Here is a 17,897-nt window from a genome sequence, read left to right on the forward strand (position 1 = left end):
TTCAAAGTTCAAATAGTCGATCCAAATAGCTCAACGTGATTTCCATATAAAAATGTACTGGGATGCCAAAATGTACATTTTTTAGATGTTTTTTTTACTATTATTTTAGATAGGTAGAAAATCACTTGATCTAACTAAAGATTCTGGAAGTAATAATTTTCAACATATAAACAAAAATAGTAAAAAAGTTCTAAAAAATTTAAAATGTGGTGTCGAAGCACATTTTAATAAGGAATATTTTTTAGTTTCAAGAAATATTCATTAAAGCATGCTGGCTTGTCTATAAATAGGTCAAAGGGCTTTTAAGGGAGAAAAAACTCGACATCATAATTGACCCCGACCTGAGAAACGACTTCATAGAGATCAAGGTAGAGTCATTGATCCAAGTCGCCTTGCTGTGCACTCAAGCCTCTCCACTGGAGAGGCCCAAGATGTCACAAGTGGTACGGATGCTCGAAGAAGATGGCATCGCAGAGAGATGGGAAGAGGGGCAAAATGGGGAGGTGGTACGAATCCAAACCGATTTAGTAACCCAACAGGGCCCGAACATGTACATCGACTCGACTTCAAACCTTGCCGCCATTGAATTGTCTCAACCCAGGTGATCAAGTATAGTCTAAGTGAAGCTATGGTAATATGCATAGCACGGATTGACCCATACTATGAATCCATATCTCTAATTTCAAGGTTTAAATATTCGATCTGAATGTTAAATATGATCTCCATATGATACTTGTAGACCAAATTTCATATTTTTTATACATCCTTTTACAATTGTTTTAGATAGTGATTTTGGATGGTTGACAATTTTCAAATGATTTTCTACCTATCTAAAAAAATACTAAAAATATACTAAAAAAATGTAAAATTTGGTCTGCGAATACATTTTAATATGAAGAGAATGTTAAATGGTTCAGATTGACTATTTAAACTTTGAAAATGAAGATATTGATCCATAGAATGTACCAATCCGTGCTATGCATAGTACCATAGCATTTTTTGAAACTAGTTGAAAGTGAACCTTTTTGAACTGAAAAATGGAAACAGTGACTAGCATTTTGTTCTTAACTTATTTTACTTATCTGTAACAAGCAGCTAAGCAACAATTGAAAATATAAAAATATATTAGCAGACCAAATTTTAGTTATTTTAGTTATTTCAGTTATGTGTATATCTATATCTGTAACAGGCAGCTAAGCAACAATTGAAAATATAAAAATATATTAGGAGACTAAATTTTAGTTATTTTAGTTATGTGTATATCTGTAACAGGCAGCTAAGCAACAACTGAAAATATAAAAATATATTAACAGACTAAATTTTAGTTATTTTAGTTATTTCAGTTATGTTTATATCTGTCACAGGCAGCTAAACCGTTCAACATAATCTGCATAAAAATATATTAGCGGACTAAATTTTATATTTTCTACAAATTTTTTACTATCTTTTTAGATAAGTACAAAATCACTAATTTTGCAAGTTCTTGAAAGGTAACAACAATCCCCGGTAGATTAATTATTACTTACCAGTGCCTCTCTTGTACAAGGATGACTGGTACACAGTCTAAATTTGGGAGAGTTACCCTTGCTTGTAGGTGCGTGTTGTTTAAGAAAGTATTTATTTATGCACTTGTTATTTGCCAGTTCTTCTGACAATTCGGATCTATGTGGAATTGGAGCAAACAAATCGTGCCAGGGCCCTCCTCCTTTTTCTCTACCTCCTTCTAATTACAGTCCTCCACCACCTTTGTCAAGCAGTAAGTAACCACAATTTAGTTATGAACGAGGCTATTAGTACCATCCATAGTGCAGATTGGTCCGTACTATAAATCAATATCTTTTTTTTTTAAGTCCAAAATAAAATCTGAACCATTCAACATTCTCTTTGTATTAAAATGTACATGAAAAACCAAATTTTACATATTTTAGAATATTTTTACTATTTTTTTAGATAGGTAGAAAATCACTTGATTAGACCATTCAAAAGTGATTTTTTACCTATATAAAAAATTATAAAAAATGTAAAATTTAGTCTTCAAGTACATTTTCATATGAAAATCATGTTAAACATTTTAGATTAACTATTTAAATTTTGAAAACGAATATATTGATACATAGTACAGACCAATAAGCGCTATGCATAGTACCATAGCCTCACTTTTTAGTTATACTCTGAAAAAAGAAGTTTGTAAAACCTTAATTCCAACTAAATTATAAAATTTTCATATTTTTTTACTCTATGACATTTGGTCACTTGCCTTACGGCTGGTCTGGCTTGAAAACAGACGAAACCTAAACCTCACAAGATCTACTTGAAATAATCAACAAAACTCAAATCAACTAAAACAAACATGACATAAAGAACTAGACTTTTTCTCTGTCTTATTTTTCTTTTTCTTAACAGATAGTAGAACTACTGGTGTAGCCACAGGCCCACAATTGCGGGTAGAGTTGCGGCTGGCGCTGCATTACTGCTTACTGTACCGTCAATTACTCTTGCATGGCACCGCCGTCGCAGACCCCAAGCTCATTTGTATGATGTACCAGGTTTGTACTGAATGCATGTACCATATATCTACTTCCTTTATTTTTTCTTTCACTAGTTCGACCAGCAAATGTTAGTCAACCATATAGAATGCCAGATTAAATTATCAATTGTATCTCACATTTTTTGGAACTTTTTTGTTTTTCTATTTCTTCTCCATCTCAGATTCTCATTTATTGAACTCAAGCATTTGTTAGCCAAAGGAATACTGGCATCTATGGGTATGTATGTACCAGAAAAGTGAGGCTATGTGGTACTATGCATAGGGCATATTTGTCTGTACTATGGATTAAATATTTTTATTTTCAAAATCCAAACAATTGATCTGAACCGTTCTACATAATTTTCATATGAAAATGTACTTGTAGATCTTTTTTTCTAAAATACTGATAGTGGATGTCAGTGTGTACAAGTAAATGTACTTCTACATTTGTAAGAATTATTTTACTTTTTTTTTAGATAGATAAAAAATCACTTGATCTGAAGATCCTAGACCATTCAAAAGTAGTGATTTTCTACTTATCTAAAAAAAATAGTAAAATTTTTTCCAAAAAATATAAAATTTAGTGTGCAAGTAAACTTTAATATAGAAATCACTTTGAACGGTTCAAAATGACTACTTGAACTTTAAAACGAAAATTTAGTATGCATAGTACCATAGCCTCAGTCGTATTAGAATATAAGACTAACCCTTGATTCTTACTGGTATCTCAGTATGGTATTTGAATGGTACATTTCCTCAGGTTAATAACTTCTATTAATTTTCAAATACAGCAAGTCCTCAACTCAAGAGATTTTCTTTGCGGGAGTTACAAGTCGCAACTGACAATTTTAGCCAAAAAAATATACTTGGAAAAGGTGGTTTTGGAAAGGTACATCAAGGAACTTGATTTTCAGCGTAGTTGGTGAAATCGGGACCACTTAAACTTGACCCCGATCCAAATCCTAGTGCCTTAAATCTGAAGAATCTTGAAACAAAGCCTCAATGTTGACCTCAATTGAAATACTTGATTGCAACCTTGAAGCATTTATGTGGACAATTATCAAGAGTGAGGCTATGATAATTTGCAAAGCACGGATTGGTCTGTCCTATGGATTCATCTATATTTTTGAAGTTCAAACAGTTGATTTGAACCGCTACACATGGTCTCTATATGAAAATGCAGTTGGAGACCGGATTTTACTTCTTTTTCTTTTAGATTTTTTTTACTATTTTTTTAGATAGGTTGAAAATCACTAATTTTGGATCTCAAAGTACAAGGGAAATAGTAAAAAAATTATGAAATATGTAAAATTTGATCTCCAAGTACATTTTCATATGAAGATCGTGTTGAATGGTTTGAAACTTTGAATAGACTGTTTGTACTTTGAAAACAAAGATATGGATCCATAGTTTGAATCGATGTGCACTTTGCAAAGTACCATAGCCTCACTCTAATTATCAATACACACCTACCTGAAATATAAGAAACTTGCAACAGCTAATGCTGTAAACTAAAAATCCAAATTGAATGAACTTGCGCCAGGTGTACAAGGGAACGTTGGCAAATGGATCTCTGGTTGCAGTAAAACGACTCAAGGAAGAGCGCAGTGCAGGTGGTGAACTCCAGTTTCAGATGGAAGTGGAGATGATCACTATGGCAGTGCACCGTAACCTCTTGAGACTATGCGGCTTTTGCATGACCCCAACAGAACGGTTGCTAGTTTATCCCTATATGACCAATGGAAGTGTGGCTTCTTGCTTAAGAGGTATTGCTCACAAATTGGGAACACAATTGTTAGAGGCAAATGGACATTCAACATATGGAGGTCAATTGACCCACATTCATTCTCAAAATTTTCACAAATGCTAGTTTGTCCCTTAGAAAGGCTTGCTAATAAAATTTTCGGGTTCTTAAAAAAAAAAAAAATTCAGTTCCTTTAGAAGGGACCAATTTTTTTTTTTTCGGATCTTTCTACCGAATCAAAATACCCATGTAATCCAACTAGATCCTATATTATTTTAATATTATTTCTATAAATAAAAGCTTCTTCTTTTTCGAACACAACAAGCTCTATCCCTACTGGCACCTAGAATTGGTTCAACATTACATATTAGCTATGAAAGAGTGTGTCGGATGTACCTTGTTATGAATTATACGTATAAACCTGAGCTTGTGTGTTATATATCATGTAGTAGTTACTAGTTAGTGTGCACAGACATATGAGATGGTCCCGATCTCATCATTGTAAATGTTTTATAGAGAGAGCTGAGAATGTCCCACCACTTGCTTGGCCGAAGCGCGGAAGAATCGCATTGGGGGCCGCGCGGGGGCTGTCTTACCTACACGACCATTGCGAGCCCAAAATCATCCATCGGGACGTAAAAGCTGCAAACATTTTACTAGACGAAGATTTCGAGGCGGTGGTCGGAGATTTCGGTCTTGCAATGTTGATGGATTACAATGACAAGCATGTTACTACGACTGTGCATGGGACCATGGGGCATATTGCTCCAGAGTATTTGTTGACTGGAAAATCTTCAGAGAAAACGGATGTTTTTGGTTACGGGATTATGTTGTTGGAGCTTATTACGGGGCAACAGGCGTTGAGGCTGTTTGATTGGGTACTGTTTCATTTGTTTTGTTTTAATTTTTATATGACGGTTATTTTTCTTTATTTCGTGCAATGCATGCATATTTTGAATAATGAGATATCATTCAAATGTGTTAGAGAACTCGCAAAATTTTTGCATTTCCACTTTTTTTAGGAAGATTTTCATATATGCCCCTCAAAAACTTCGAAATTTCGTATTTCCCCATCTAAAATTCATAATATCATATTTACCCTTCTAAATTTCAAAAACTCACAAATTTACTCATTTTATTGTTTTTTCTATTAAATCTCATTTTAAATTCATAATATCGTATTTACCCAATGATGATGGCGTGTTGCTGCTTGATTGGGTACGTGAGGCTAATATGCATAGCACGCATTGGTCTATATTATGACTCAATATCTTTTTTATTTAATTTTAAGTTGAAATAGTCGATCTGAACCATTCAACATGTTCTCCATATGAAAATTTACTTGCAGACTAAATTTTTCATTTTTTAGAATTTTTTTACTATTTTTGTGGATTGGTAGAAAAGCACTACTTTTGAATGGTGTCAAATATTAAGATCAACTGATTTTCTACCTATCTAAAAACAATACTAAAAAAAATTATGACAAATGTAAAATTTGATGTACGTACAAGTACATTTTCACTTGAAGATTATACTTAACGATTCAGATTAATTATTTGGACTTTGAAAACAGAGATATTGATCCATTGTATTGACCAATCTGCACTATGCATAGCATCATTACCTTACTTCCCAAGAGATATTCATTAAAGCATGCTGACTTGTCTATAAATAGGTGAAACTCCTTTTAAAGGAGAAAAAACTCGACATCCTAGTTGACCCCGACCTGAGAAACAACTTCAATGAAATCGAGGTAGAGGCATTAATCCAAGTTGCCTTGCTGTGCACTCAAGCTTCTCCATTGGAGAGGCCCAAGATGTCAGAAGTGGTATGGATGCTTGAAGGAGACGGCCTAGCAGAGAGATGGGAAGGGTGGCAAAATGTGGAGGTGGTAACCCAACAGAGGCCGATTAGGTATATAGACAGCACTGATAACCTTGCTTCAATTGAATTATCAGAACCTAGGTGATAAAGTAGTATCTGAGTGAGGCCATGGTACTATACATAGCGCGGATTGGTCCGTACTATGAATCCATATCTTTGTTTTTAAAGTTAAAATAGTTGATCTGAACAGGTCAATGTCGTCATCATATGAAAATATACTTGTAGACCAAATTTTATATTTTTTAGAATTTTTTTTTGCAATTATTTTAGATAGGTAGAAAATCACTGATTTTGTACGGTCCAGAATTTTTAAATTAAGTGATTTTCTACTCATCTAGAAAAATAGTAAAAATATACTAAAAAAATGTAAAATTTGGTCTGCAAGTATATTTTAATATGAAGAGAATGTTGGACGGTTAAGATTGACTATTTGGACCTTAAAACAGAGATCTTACTTAGGCCATTGTGTAATATGTATATTACCATAGCCTCACTCAGATCTTAAAAAGTACTAATGCATGGTATTTCTGTCCTAAATTTAGTGATAGATTTCGACAGTACACAAGTCATTAGCAGTTATTGTGCCTTTTAGGGGCAGTTGAAATGAGGTAATTAATAAATGGTAAATTTCTATCCTAAGTTGTTCCTTTTGAAATGAGAAATTTAGTAGATAAACTTTTTCTTATGAAATGAGAAATTTACTAAATTTTGTGATACATTTTTTCTGAAAGTTACATCTCCGATGTGTGATTAAAAGAGGAACATAAGCTTCTATTTTCATATCAGTAAATTAGGTACCACACCTAAGCCAATGAATTGTTTGTAACTTGGCTAAGCCAGTCATTAGTTTTTCATAACTTAAATTTACCAAAGACTTCTAATAAAACATTCACTATGACAACACCTACTCTAAAAATCTGATTAGCATTAAAATATATAAGAGGTTGCAAACTTTTGACATTTTTTGTAATTGGACAACTGCACAATTTTGTTGTGGAACTAGACAACCGGTTTAAAATGTTGCATGAAATATTTAAATTACTATTTGACATCTCTATTAGATTCCTAACAATTAGTTTTAAGATATGATTGTAAGGAAAGAATTTGCACCGCAAATCTAAATTTGAATTTCTAATATACAAACAGTGGAAACAAATATAGTACAACTTATGCAAGTCATCCATTCATACCAATAATATATAAAACCATCCATACAATTAAAGCCACTATATAACAATTAAACGATAAAGCGGTATGGCATACAAAGTATATAGTTTGGTACATCCAACAAATATACAGTACTACTCAGAAAAGCAAAAGACGAGACAAAAAAAAAAAAAAAAAAAAAAACAAACAAACAAACGTGGCATCACTGCATGAATTTCTCCTTAAAAAATCACAAACCATTTGTAGGTAAGTAACACTTTATGGATTTCTCCTTGAAATGATAAAAGTAGAACTGACAAAAAAGATTGTAGTTTGTGGATCGTTAGGGATCAGTCCGTGACTCGTTGGTAACAGCTTGACCGTTACCGACCGAGCTCAAAACGAGCTAGTTTGTTAGTGACTCAGTTCAGAATTAGCGAGTTTGAGCTTTGCCTAGCTACATCGCTAGTGAATTTGTATGCATTTGGTGAATTTTATGCTATCCAGCTTGTTTTAGCTCCATCCTAATTGTTTTTAGAATTTATTTTCTTCTTAAAACTTGGTCCAGTTAGACCCAACGATCTAATACAAGCCAGCTTGTTGGTGGCTTGGTTTGATTATCTACGAAGATTTTAGCTTGACTCTCTAATTCCATCTCCCTCGGCACACTTGGTTCCTAATATTACAAGTTGATTACGAGTTAAATATAGTTCTGTCTGAGCCAGCTCATTGCCATCTCTACATAAAAGTGAAAATCTGTGGGGCTTTGTTGTCGGTTTTTCTAGTTGATGTCCTTGGGCTTTCTGATGGGCTTGTGCAACCCCTTTAACTCAGGATTAGGAAAATCTCTTCGCTACTGGGCCTAAGTTTGGTCAGGTGTGTAGCTATCTGGTGCTTCCTTGGTTGGGCCAATCTTGGGTCTTGTGGGCCTGGTTATTTGGTGCGGTTGGGCCTGTTTTGGATCTAGTCGGTCGGCCTTGTTGGGTTGGTTATTTGGTGCGGTCTGTAATTGATGCAGGCTGTGTATTACATTCTAAAGTTTGGATTACAATATTGTCAAATTATTATATACTTTTTCATTGAATCACCACCCAAAATAATATTATCTTATTAGCACTAAAAATTCAATTGTGATAATTAAAAAAATTAGATCAACTTTTGTGCAAAATTTAAATAATTTTTTTATAGATTGATCCCCATTCAACGTTTGATTCTCACAATTTAAAAGTTTGACTCCATCCTTGATTATAATTCATTAACAACTATATATATCTAGGTTCATAATCATAAATATATATGTCCAAGATTATGTTAATTAAGATTATGAACCTAGATATATATAGTTGTTAATGAATTATAATCAGGGATAGAGCCAGACTTTTCAATTATGAGAATCAATGTTATATGAATATGAGTACGGGTATTGTATCGGATACGGTGATACGACAATTTTTAAAAATCTAATATATGATACGTCTATTATATATATATTATTTTAATTATAATATCAATGCAACACTTGTATTACACAACATAAAATAATTAATTTAGTGATTTCAATGCTTATATTATCAATTAAGTTAGTTTATAATTTAACTAAATGCGATATAAGGTATGTAAGTTTCACAAATTAATTCAGTGACTCCGTATGTGATAATTGTATTTAATTTATGTGGCCTATTGCCACATAAATTCAATAATTATATATAATTCGTTGACCTATTGCACCTAAATTAAATGCCATAGAAAATCTTTCATCTACTAGTCTGGTTTTATAGTTTTGTGTGTTAGTCCCACAAGAATAAACAAAACCGGAAATGAGAGTATATATAACTCAAACGTAAAGCTCATATGTATCCTCACTACTAATAGCACGTTGGATTTTTTGAGATTTGAGCCATCCATTGAAAAGATCCGAGCCACTCATCAAAAATATATTTCGATAACGCGTTTTTCCTTTCTGACGCGTTTCTCCTTTCCGATGCAACAACGCGTTTCTCCTTCTTCTCTCTTTCTCTTTTTGTCTCTCCTTTTCTACGATTGCTCAAAGAATTTCTCTCAAAGAAAAAGCTTTACACTGTGATCGGAATGAAAATATAACAAATTTCAATTCATTTCAATAGAATAGAGTTCACAGGAGATGATTTAGAATTGAATTTTGATGATTGGAATGATTAATTTCTAAAAAAGAATTGATTTGGAGACAAATAAGAAAGGTCATAATTTTCATCAAAATTACAGTGAATGCCATTAAAAATCTCAGTCTCTTTCTTCCCCATTCGCTTTAATTTTTACCATTTCTCTTTCTTTCTCTCATTCACTATGCCCTACAGCCCTAAATAGGGATTCACAACGCTAACTGATGAAAAAAGAGTGAGAGCTACTCCAATGCTGGTAAACAGCACCTATTTCAAATTTCTCCCTTTCTACTAATCTCTCTCTCGTCTCAACATTCAATCTGAAAAATTATGAAAAAAACAAGGGTAAAAGAAACATTTCACCCTGACAAAACGAATTCTCGTGAAATACCATCATTTTTCCCGTGATTTCTTGGCATGATTTGAGGCTATTGAAATCCCGTCGAATCTTTTCTATTTTTGTTTCTCTCCGCGTTCCGATCAGCTTATTCAAAAAGAATTCTGATTCAGATTCTCGTTTGAGCAAAAAAGAGTCATTCCGATCAGAGGGTAAAGAAGAAGGAAACGAGAAAGAGAGGGGGTTGATCGAATTAGGGTTCCCTGTCTCCCTTCTCTCTTTCGCTGAACCCACAACTCGAAGCCCCCTTCTCCTTCGAATCCCCCAAATCGAAACTCTTAAGGGTGTGCTCCAGACGGTGGAACTGAGGGGAAGGAAAGAGAGAGCGGGGGGAAAGTCTCCATGTTACTCGCTCCACAAAATAGATGCTGAAGAGAAAGTAACACAGCGAGAGTGACCCGGTTACTCTAGACCGACGGAATTTGTCCCCTCCAAATTGGGGTGTAGCGGAAGGAGAAAGGGTCCCATCGTGACAATTCACGAGTTTATCATTTTCACGCCTCTTCTTTCGTTTTCCCTCCTCCCAAATTGAGTATTTCTTCATCAACGTAGTGTTGTTTCTTTCTCCGTGGTTTTGGTGTTTTTGGCCAGGTAAGCTTTCAAGCATACTTTTACTTTGCTTCATTGTCTTCTCAATTTCATCTTTCTCACACAATTTCTTGCACAGCCCCCATATGAGAGTACTATGGTCACAACCTCAGGTTGATGCCCTTTAGAAATCATGTCATATAGAATCTTAGAAATCATGCCCTTTAAAAATGTGTATATCTTAGGGATGCACGCAAGTTGTTCGATGAAATACCTATTTGAGAATCTTAGAGCTGATGTTGCATTTGAGGATCTTAGAGGGTTTGGTTATGTGATAAGATGAAGCATTTGAGGATCTTAGGAATAAAAATAATTTAGCTTTGCAATGTTCTATTTTTTCCCCTCTGGAAATAAGCAGCAATGGAGAAGTTGAAGTTCCCTTGAAATAACAGTTTTTTTTTTTTTTTTTAACTTCGATCAAAACAATAATTAGAGCAGCTAGAGTTCTTGCAGTTCTAGATTTACCTTGATTGAGGAACAGTTTTTTTTTTTTTTTAAACCACTCGGAATGGTCCAATCTCCAAATTGCACATGCGTCCATCCAAATCTTGTTTAAAAGGGAAATAAATACTGGTATTTGGGAGTGCAGAAATTGATATCAGAAATTTGAATGAATAAGAACCAAAATTGATTTTAAGTTTTTTTTCTTCACAAAACTAGGGTTTAGGGTAACAATGAAATAAATACTGGTATATGTATGCAAAACTTTAGCCTTTCTAGTTTCTATGTTGTGAAGTAATACAGGAATGGGATTCAGTAATACAATTGCTGGAATCGAATACCTGTATTTCAATTTAAATTTGACGGTGTGCAATTAACACAAAAGTTGTTCTGGAAGAGCTATCCCTAATTTTTGGAACATTGAAATTTTAAAGTTATATTGTTTGTTAACTCACAAGTTTTTTCAGACAGAGTCAGCAGCATCTTTTTGAACTGATTTATTTATTTATTGCTGACATGTACATAGCATCTTTTTTTTTTCCTTTTTAGTTCATCAAGAAATTTACGAGCAATATCTCTTGATGGATCTGACATGTACATAGCATATTTTTTTCCTTTTTAGTTCATCAAGAAATGCAATTTGAACTGATTTTATTTATTTATTGCTTGTTATTATTGTTGTTTTTTATATCAGGGGAGGATTTTACTTGAAGATTCAGCCTTACAAAGGCATATCCTTTTAATTTGATTTACGACTTGGTAACTTTTGAAAAATCAAGCATGCAATTCCTGCTTTGAATGGAATTGAACCCGTTAACTATAGTTGGCTCTGCTACCGGCCATCTCAAAACAATGTTTCAATTTCCGTTGCAACGCACGGACACTTGACTAGTTAGTTGAAGAGAGAGGAGAGAGTCGGTGTTAGAATTTAAAATTAAATATATATATTTTGTCCCTCATACCCCACACCCACGTGATTCCCCTTTGAATAAGGGAACGAATTAAGACCGCATAAAGTGAAAAACAAGATTTAACTTATCGCTGCCGTGTCGTGTCTCCTGACCGAGCCGTATCGGCTGGTAAAGGGTAGTAAAGGATACGTCACGTAAGTATATACGTCAGTTGGTGTATCGGCACCGTATTAGATGTGTATCAGTGTCCAACACAAATACGAAGCTCTCTATAAAGTATCCGAGTAACATAGACAAGAATTAAAGATTGAATTAATAGAGTCAATCTATAAAATCTTCATACTACTAATAGAATCAGTTTTATTGCACCCATAATATTTTACTATAAACTTTATAGAAAATTGTATACTTGTATATAAATTTTGAAAACTAAAAATTAATTTGGAGTCAATTGAACACCATTAACTTAAATTTTAAATGTTTTGAGAAAATTTCATGTGTACCCATCTAAAGCTTTGAAATAGCCAATTTAAAATCTACAAAAGATTGCTTCATTTGAATTTCAAATTTACAACTTGCGGCTTTTCAAACAAAAAATATTGCTTGTGCTACTACACCAAAACTAATTCTCTATTTTCTGTAAAAATTGATAATTATATAAATCAAATATCTGTCTTGTTAGTTGTTCACCTTACAATCTTGCTTTCGACTACTAGTACTTGTTAAAAATCAAGTTTCTCAATGTCTACGGGTTTCAATCAAACAAAAAAAAAGTCCTCGCAAAGTCCAATATATATATATATATATATATATATATATATTTTTTTTTTCCAACATATATTTGATTTCCGAGAAGCCGCCTTCGGGTGCATTCCCTCTTGCTAGGAAGGACCTATGTAAGACAATTTCAACAAGTTGGGATCCTATGTGGCATCTTAGTAACATAACTGTGTAGCGGGTGACTGACTCATAAATATATCAAATCTGTTCTTCAATATTCAAGGTCCTTGGTCCTATTTTATAAATTATAAAAATGTACTTCAATAAAAAAATTAAAATATTTCTTCAGTATTTAAGGTCCATTTTATCAATTATAAAAAGTAAAAACGAGCCTGTATTTTTTGGGGGCATTCTAACAGAGAAAGATTTGATAGACTGAATGATTTGCAATTTCAGTACTACGGTTTCTAAAGTGCATAGCAAATAAATTAAATTTCAGGTGAGTTAGTGCATGATATATCACTCTGTATTTATTAGGAAATCTGTTGCGTAGGTTTAGCAATTCCTCTAGAACACTTCCTAGGTAAATCTGTTGCATAGGTTTACTAAACCACCAACTTTCTTTTTTTTCCTATATATAAAGCAGGAACCAGCACCAACAATCTCAATTTGAGCGAGGGAGAGATAGAGAGAGAAAGAGGAGATGAGACAGTAGTACAGTTGGCTAGGAAAAGTAAGTTTTCAAATTGTAGCTATCCAAAGATCGAGAGTTCGAGTCTCGCTCACGACTTCGCAGCTTCTACGAAGATTTCAAAAGAGAGAGATGGCTTCAGAACCTAGTACAAAAATCCCTTTAAAAACCCTCAGCTCAGGCCACAACATGCCGATCGTAGCCGTAGGCACTTCTGGGTTATCGTTTGATCCTGATAATGCAAAAGGTGTCATCATAGAGGCGATAAAGATCGGATACCGCCACTTCGACACAGCATGTTCATACGGATCGGAGGGTGCCTTGGGCGAGGCCATCGCCGAGGCCTTGCAACTCGGTCTGATCGAGTCCCGTGCGGATGTGTTTATCACCTCCAAACTATGGTGCACCGACAACCATCCCGAACATGTGCTCTCTGCAATTAAAACTAGTCTCAGGTAATTCTTCTTTTTTTTTTTTTTCCTTTTGTTGTTATAATTTTCTGGGTTAATTATCTAAACTGATGATTTTTATTTGAATTTGGGTTAGTAAACAGCGCTCATGTATCACTTTAATGAAGGTTATTTTTCTATAAAATAATGCATTAAGATGCGCACAAAAAAACTACAATTTTTGAAGTTCTTTTACTATTTTTTAGATAGGTAGAAGAACTCTATTTTCTTGTAGTTCAGCATTTTTTGAAAAAAACAGAGATTTTCTACCTATCTAAAATATAATAGAAAAAATTACAAAAAGTGTAAAAAAGTGTACTTTATGATGAACTAGTTCGGCCATATCTCTCTTGATATCTATATCTATATATATGTATATATAAAAAATAGTAAAAATTTCCCAAAAAAAAAAAAAAATTGATTGCCAAGCATATTAACTATGGATACAAGATACAACTTGTTTCCATACAATTATATATACCAATGATTGGTGTTCTCATACTGATACTTGATACACATGTATTTAGCAATGATTGGTGTTCTTGATATGTCATATGCTGAATTCATTTCATAACATATATATATAGCAATCTGAAAATGGACTACCTGGACTTGTATCTGATTCACTGGCCAATAAGTACGATACCGGGGCCCGTAACCTTCCCGCTCAAGCGGGAGGAAGTGATGCCCCTTGACCTAAAAGGTGTGTGGAAGGCAATGGAACAGTGCCAAAATCTAGGTCTGACAAGATCCATTGGAGTGAGCAATTTCACAACAAAGAAGCTTGAGGAGTTGATTCAGTTTGCTAAGATACCTCCTGCTGTTAACCAGGTAATGTAAATAATGGTGCAAGTCTGTTAATTAATTAATTAATTAATGAGTCGGTTCAAAAATACCCCAGTGTTTTGTGCCCCACATCCTTATCTTTGTTTTAAAGGTCCACGCAGTTGATCTCAACTGTTCAACGTGATTTTCATATTAAAATGTACTTGGAGATCAAATTTTATATTTTTTTTAGAATTTCTTTAGTAATTTTTTAGATAAGTATAAAATCATTGTTTTTGGATGATTCATAATCTTCTGATTTTCTACATATCTAAAACAATAGTAATTTTTTTTCTATAAAGTATAAAATTTGGTCCCCAGGCACATTTTAATATGGCGATCATGTTGAGCAGTTCGGATCACTTTTGAAATGGAGATAAGGATCTGGGGTATGTGTGGGGCACAAAAACAATGAGACATTTTAAGCCTACTCTTAATTAATTAATTAGAAATGAATATGTATTTGAGATTGTTTTTATCTAATTTTCATTTTCTTAAAAGGTTCTATTGTTTAATTACTAAAACAATTTTTGTTTTGATTCAGGTTGAGATGAATCTAGCATGGCAACAACAGAAATTAAAGGAATATTGTACAAAGAAAGGAATAACTATCACTGCACACTCTCCTTTAGGTGGCCAAAACAGATTCTACCCTAATTTGGTTTTAACATCTGATGTGCTCAAAGAAATAGCAGATGCCAAAAGCAAAAGTATTGCACAGGTGCTCAGTGCTCTTTTTCACTATTCATATACCAACTATTTATACCATATGAGTCAAGCATTATGCTGGTATCAGTATTATTTAACTATTTATTACCAATGGATTCTGGTTTGACGCCTTTGACCTATATATAAAATCTTTGAAGAGTATCAGATTTTTAGTGGTCATTCATTGGGATTATAATTAAAATCATATCAATAAACACTGTTTGTTAAATATTCTTCTGTTATTATGTTGTGTAGATTTCACTGAGATGGATTCTGGAGCAAGGAGTAGGCATTGTTGTAAAGAGCTTCAACAAAGAAAGGCTTAAACAGAATCTGGAAATTTTCGATTGGGAATTAACTGAAGAAGAAAGGGCAAAAATCAGATCAATCCAACAGAGAAAGGGGGTCACTACAGAAATCATGCTTGCCTCAGAAGGATCTTTAACTTCGGTCGACTTTGCCGATATAGATATCGTAGAAACTTAACTCTTTGTTTTCTTCAAAGTTGAATTGCTTAGACAAAAGATTACAACATCATAATATATATGAGTTTTAGAATAATTATAGGCTTAATTAGTCTATGATGTATCTCTTCTATTTTTTGACAAATAAATTTATGAGCATGTAGATGATCAATATTGGATTTTCATTGGCAATTTTGGTGATATTTAAATTATAATTGAGATCATAATTCATTGGAAATATTAAAAACCACATATAAATGTATTTTAGAATAATTATATATGTAATTTGTGAGTATGTAGAGGAAATATATTGAAATATTATTTGACATGTTTGATGATACTTGACTCCTAAATGAGAGCATGATTTATTAGAAGTATCAACGAACACACACAATAGAATGTAAATACCAATGATTGGTGCAAGTCTGTTAATTAATTAATTAATTAATGAGTCGGTTCAAAAATACCCCAGTGTTTTGTGCCCCACATCCTTATCTTTGTTTTAAAGGTCCACGCAGTTGATCTCAACTGTTCAACGTGATTTTCATATTAAAATGTACTTGGAGATCAAATTTTATATTTTTTTTAGAATTTCTTTAGTAATTTTTTAGATAAGTATAAAATCATTGTTTTTGGATGATTCATAATCTTCTGATTTTCTACATATCTAAAACAATAGTAATTTTTTTTCTATAAAGTATAAAATTTGGTCCCCAGGCACATTTTAATATGGCGATCATGTTGAGCAGTTCGGATCACTTTTGAAATGGAGATAAGGATCTGGGGTATGTGTGGGGCACAAAAACAATGAGACATTTTAAGCCTACTCTTAATTAATTAATTAGAAATGAATATGTATTTGAGATTGTTTTTATCTAATTTTCATTTTCTTAAAAGGTTCTATTGTTTAATTACTAAAACAATTTTTGTTTTGATTCAGGTTGAGATGAATCTAGCATGGCAACAACAGAAATTAAAGGAATATTGTACAAAGAAAGGAATAACTATCACTGCACACTCTCCTTTAGGTGGCCAAAACAGATTCTACCCTAATTTGGTTTTAACATCTGATGTGCTCAAAGAAATAGCAGATGCCAAAAGCAAAAGTATTGCACAGGTGCTCAGTGCTCTTTTTCACTATTCATATACCAACTATTTATACCATATGAGTCAAGCATTATGCTGGTATCAGTATTATTTAACTATTTATTACCAATGGATTCTGGTTTGACGCCTTTGACCTATATATAAAATCTTTGAAGAGTATCAGATTTTTAGTGGTCATTCATTGGGATTATAATTAAAATCATATCAATAAACACTGTTTGTTAAATATTCTTCTGTTATTATGTTGTGTAGATTTCACTGAGATGGATTCTGGAGCAAGGAGTAGGCATTGTTGTAAAGAGCTTCAACAAAGAAAGGCTTAAACAGAATCTGGAAATTTTCGATTGGGAATTAACTGAAGAAGAAAGGGCAAAAATCAGATCAATCCAACAGAGAAAGGGGGTCACTACAGAAATCATGCTTGCCTCAGAAGGATCTTTAACTTCGGTCGACTTTGCCGATATAGATATCGTAGAAACTTAACTCTTTGTTTTCTTCAAAGTTGAATTGCTTAGACAAAAGATTACAACATCATAATATATATGAGTTTTAGAATAATTATAGGCTTAATTAGTCTATGATGTATCTCTTCTATTTTTTGACAAATAAATTTATGAGCATGTAGATGATCAATATTGGATTTTCATTGGCAATTTTGGTGATATTTAAATTATAATTGAGATCATAATTCATTGGAAATATTAAAAACCACATATAAATGTATTTTAGAATAATTATATATGTAATTTGTGAGTATGTAGAGGAAATATATTGAAATATTATTTGACATGTTTGATGATACTTGACTCCTAAATGAGAGCATGATTTATTAGAAGTATCAACGAACACACACAATAGAATGTAAATACCAATGATTGGTGCAAGTCTGTTAATTAATTAATTAATTAATGAGTCGGTTCAAAAATACCCCAGTGTTTTGTGCCCCACATCCTTATCTTTGTTTTAAAGGTCCACGCAGTTGATCTCAACTGTTCAACGTGATTTTCATATTAAAATGTACTTGGAGATCAAATTTTATATTTTTTTTAGAATTTCTTTAGTAATTTTTTAGATAAGTATAAAATCATTGTTTTTGGATGATTCATAATCTTCTGATTTTCTACATATCTAAAACAATAGTAATTTTTTTTCTATAA

General features: G+C 33.0%; 2 protein-coding genes and 1 long non-coding RNA gene across 3 annotated transcripts; all 3 read left to right on the forward strand.

The window, feature by feature from the left end:
• The first annotated feature begins 1,547 nt into the window (after positions 1 to 1,547).
• Positions 1,548 to 6,240, forward strand: LOC144560894 (LRR receptor kinase SERK2-like). The gene is made up of 10 exons (XM_078310115.1): positions 1,548 to 1,594; positions 1,644 to 1,756; positions 2,404 to 2,546; positions 2,603 to 2,616; positions 2,710 to 2,765; positions 3,319 to 3,416; positions 4,071 to 4,293; positions 4,788 to 5,149; positions 5,454 to 5,489; positions 5,947 to 6,240. Exons 1-10 carry the CDS (start codon positions 1,548 to 1,550, stop codon positions 6,238 to 6,240), a joined length of 1,386 nt encoding a protein of 461 aa, XP_078166241.1.
• Positions 6,241 to 9,557: 3,317 nt separating this feature from the next.
• Positions 9,558 to 11,608, forward strand: LOC144560739 (uncharacterized). Its single transcript, XR_013513460.1, has 2 exons — positions 9,558 to 10,427; positions 11,560 to 11,608. It is a non-coding gene; the product is annotated as an uncharacterized LOC144560739 (long non-coding RNA).
• Positions 11,609 to 13,226: 1,618 nt separating this feature from the next.
• Positions 13,227 to 15,814, forward strand: LOC144560962 (non-functional NADPH-dependent codeinone reductase 2-like). The gene is made up of 4 exons (XM_078310181.1): positions 13,227 to 13,642; positions 14,224 to 14,467; positions 15,006 to 15,182; positions 15,425 to 15,814. Exons 1-4 carry the CDS (start codon positions 13,320 to 13,322, stop codon positions 15,653 to 15,655), a joined length of 975 nt encoding a protein of 324 aa, XP_078166307.1. The 5' UTR covers positions 13,227 to 13,319; the 3' UTR covers positions 15,656 to 15,814.
• Positions 15,815 to 17,897: the final 2,083 nt, after the last annotated feature.

This window comes from Carex rostrata, chromosome 10 (genome assembly GCF_964058835.1).
Source record: "Carex rostrata chromosome 10, lpCarRost1.2, whole genome shotgun sequence".
Classification (NCBI taxonomy): Eukaryota; Viridiplantae; Streptophyta; class Magnoliopsida; order Poales; family Cyperaceae; genus Carex; species Carex rostrata.

Excerpts from the sequence above, each read along its gene's own strand:
- LOC144560894 (XM_078310115.1), top strand. The coding sequence starts at position 1,548 with ATGACTGGTACACAGTCTAAATTTGGGAGAGTTACCCTTGCTTGTAG. Across the intron at positions 3,417-4,070 it reads GAAAAGGTGGTTTTGGAAAG|GTGTACAAGGGAACGTTGGC; the intron begins GTACATCAAGGA and ends AACTTGCGCCAG. Across the intron at positions 5,150-5,453 it reads CGTTGAGGCTGTTTGATTGG|TTACCCAATGATGATGGCGT; the intron begins GTACTGTTTCAT and ends ATAATATCGTAT.
- LOC144560962 (XM_078310181.1), top strand. The coding sequence starts at position 13,320 with ATGGCTTCAGAACCTAGTACAAAAATCCCTTTAAAAACCCTCAGCTCA. Across the intron at positions 13,643-14,223 it reads GCAATTAAAACTAGTCTCAG|CAATCTGAAAATGGACTACC; the intron begins GTAATTCTTCTT and ends ATATATATATAG. Across the intron at positions 14,468-15,005 it reads TACCTCCTGCTGTTAACCAG|GTTGAGATGAATCTAGCATG; the intron begins GTAATGTAAATA and ends GTTTTGATTCAG.